Source organism: Salvia splendens, chromosome 13, assembly GCF_004379255.2.
Source record: "Salvia splendens isolate huo1 chromosome 13, SspV2, whole genome shotgun sequence".
NCBI lineage: Eukaryota > Viridiplantae > Streptophyta > Magnoliopsida > Lamiales > Lamiaceae > Salvia > Salvia splendens.
Window position 1 is genome coordinate 5920244 of NC_056044.1, and position 3109 is coordinate 5923352.

The 3109-nt window shown below is 40.6% G+C and overlaps 1 protein-coding gene across 1 annotated transcript; it reads right to left on the minus strand.

Moving 5' to 3' along the window:
* Nucleotides 1-1398: 1398 nt before the first annotated feature.
* Nucleotides 1399-2617, minus strand: LOC121763070 (transcription factor TCP20-like). The gene has a single exon (XM_042159131.1). The coding sequence runs from the start codon at nucleotides 2465-2467 to the stop codon at nucleotides 1583-1585; it is 885 nt and encodes a 294-aa protein (XP_042015065.1). The 5' UTR covers nucleotides 2468-2617; the 3' UTR covers nucleotides 1399-1582.
* Between the last annotated feature and the right edge of the window lie 492 nt (nucleotides 2618-3109).

Genomic DNA, 3109 nt, shown 5'->3' on the forward strand with positions numbered 1-3109 from the left:
ATGAATAAAAGTATAAAACATTTACTACTGATTGACATAATTAAAAGTTTAAAACTGAAAAGGGAAAAGAAAACTCTATGCAGATTCAATATGGAGAGCCACCATATATTTTAAAGATAATACCTTGGCATTTATTGATGCAATGAAGAGGACTAGTCATTTATAGCAAATGCACCATCATCCTCTCTCCATTAAAATCTGTTACATTCAAATTAATAGACATCTGAAAGATGTGTGCCCATATCTAATGGGGAAAAACATGAACTCAAGAAACAAATCATAACTTCTTCTCCACAAATAACAATGACACCCACATCTTCTTGATTTCTCAGTCCCAGTTTCTGTTTCAAACAGACCATTTTTTATTGTTTTCTTCTTTCTATTTTTGGCTTTTGGGAAGTTTGAATTTCACACATGCTTCTATTCTTGGATAAAGTTGTTCATCTAGAGATATAATGTGAAAAATTGCAAAACAAAAAAAACCTAATGGATAATCAAAACATCACTCTTTCTACTAGTAAACAAGAAATCACTCACTCTGGTGCCATTGAGAGAGATGGATATAGCGCCGTTGAAAGAGAATAAGCGCAAAAAACACAAGCTTACCTTTTTCCAGAATCAACAAGGCTGGGACTATCGTGTGGATCAAGCCTACCCGAATGAATGAAAGCAACAACTAATACTTCCACACGGGGTTTAATCGGAGTCTATTGCTGGAAGCAAGCTGTTAAGGGTTCTACTTAGGTCCAAAAACACAGAAGATCAAGAATCGGATCATTCACTATGTCCATCATCCCAGTCGAGCATTTTCCAAGAACGAAGAGCAACATGTTGACAAGACCATATATTTGTTACAATTAGCTCAAGATTCACTACTAATATCCCAGAAAAGTATAAACATTTTGTGTGGAATTAGGCACTGGTCACTCTTTTGCACCAATTTAGACATGTTTACTGCACATAAACTTCTCATCATACAATAATGTAGTGAACCAACAAAGCACCTAAATGCAGCCTAATTCAAATAACACCATCCTCACAAAACTTACACACAAAATCTAAGAGAACAAACCTGAAGTGGCAGGATGAGTGGGGAGACAAGAAACTGCCTCAGCATGAGTCTTCTTGAACTAAAAAGCTAGGACAGATTTGCAGAAAAACATGGCAACACTCTTGTTCTATGGTTTCACTTCCCTATATGTGAAAGAAAGATGCCTTGAACCAAACAAGAAAATAACCTCAAAAAACCAAACTAATTGATGCCTTAACATTCTAGACCAGAGCCAATTCTGTAACAACATCAACATCTAAAACCTCAGTAATTTACACATACATGATCAAGAAGACAAGAACAAATTGGATGTATTGCAGAGAAGAAGAAGAAGAAGAGCCAGAAACTAAAATAAATCGGTATCTATCTGAGGGTAGGATGAACATATCTATCATTCTTGATATTTTTTACACTAATGCAACAAAAAAAAATTAAAGAAAAAAGAAAAACCAATCACCCTCACAATCCATTCCCAAAAAAAACAAAGCAACCATTTTTTTCAGTATTAAAGTTTTAGTTTTTCAGACAAATCTACTGTCCTGATTCTTGAGAATCATCATCCTTCGGCGACTGCTGTTGTTGGTGAGGCTGCTGCTGCTGCTGGTGTTGATGATTTAGATGGTGGTGGGAGACACGCGCCGCCGGCGCCATCTGCTGATAAAACTGCCCGAATGCTTGAGAATTCAGCACTCCGATATTTCCATCTTGTGACAAGCCAAGTTCCAATCCGGGCAGCTGCTGACCGCTGCCCCCGCTCAAAATTGAGGTGAAACTCATGGGCCCCATATTCCCCCCGGGCAGCTCAAATCCGGCGAAACCCATTTTCGGGAGATAGCTAGGATTCTCCGCCGCCGCCATTGACGGACCAGACGATGAAGACGAGGATGAGGAAGTATGAAATCCAAACCCCGGAGGGGGCCATAATCCCGTGCTCGGCCTCCCCAAATTGGCCCCAATCATAGGCCAGGGGCTCCGGCTCCCGCCCAAATTCACGCCCAATTCTTCGATTTTCTGGTGAAGGCCCGACGAAATCGAGGTGGGCTGGCTGGAAATCGCGGCGCCGGCTGCGGCCAGGGCGGAGGCGGGGATGGTGCCGGTCCCCGTGGCGGCGATTATGGAGGGCTCGGCCTGCTGCAGCAGCCACTGGATGGTCTCGCCGTCGGATTTGTGCCCTAATTCTCGGGTCAATTGGAAGATTCTGGCGGCGCAGAGGGCCGGCATCCGAATTCGGCGGCCGCGGCCCTCGACTTTGGTGTGGCGATCCTTGTTGGAGCTCCGCTTGGGACCGAGCGCGTGCTTCTTCGAGTCGTCCTTCTCCACTACCACAATCTGGAAATTATTCACCTCTGCGGCTCTGTTTTCTCCGTTGTTGTTGTTCACCATCTCCTGCGGCAGCTTAGAGCTCTTCGGATCCATCAAGAAATGTTTTTTATTCTCACCCTTTTTGATTTATCGCAGCAGAGAGAAGACTTGTGTGAGATTTCAAGATTCGAGCATCGTTTTGGGTGAAAATTTTGGTGAAGTTTTTGGAGTGTGTGAGGAGTTGATTGATTGAAGAAGGTGGGAAGACTTGAAGGAGAAAAGGGGGAAATAGAAACAGGGGAAGTAAGCTGTGTGAGTTTTTTATTTTTTATTTTTGAGTGGTAGATTTACTCAAGGTTTAATTTTTATTTAGCAAAAGGTAAAGGAATGTGAAGGACAAAAGGTAAAATGTTGAAATCTTTTTGCTAAAGGAATGTGAAGGACAAAAGGTAAAATGTTGAAATCCCAAGGCAGAAATGGCATCTTTGTTCGAAATAAATATAACCGGAAACATTTTTTTTTCTACGAACTTTGTCAAAGTATCATTTTAGGTACGTGAACTTTAAAAATATCATTTGAGGTCCGTCAACTATGAGTTAATATCATTCGAAGTACTTTTTTACTATTTCAAAGTTTTTATGGACGAAAATACCATCAATACCTTGAAGGATATATATTTTTAATTAATTTATCACATACTCATATTTTTTAACGAATTTTCTAAATATAATTTGACCTTCAATATTATCACTTAAT

Coding starts and splice junctions, on each gene's coding strand:
- LOC121763070 (XM_042159131.1), bottom strand. CDS start 2,467: ATGGATCCGAAGAGCTCTAAGCTGCCGCAGGAGATGGTGAACAACAAC.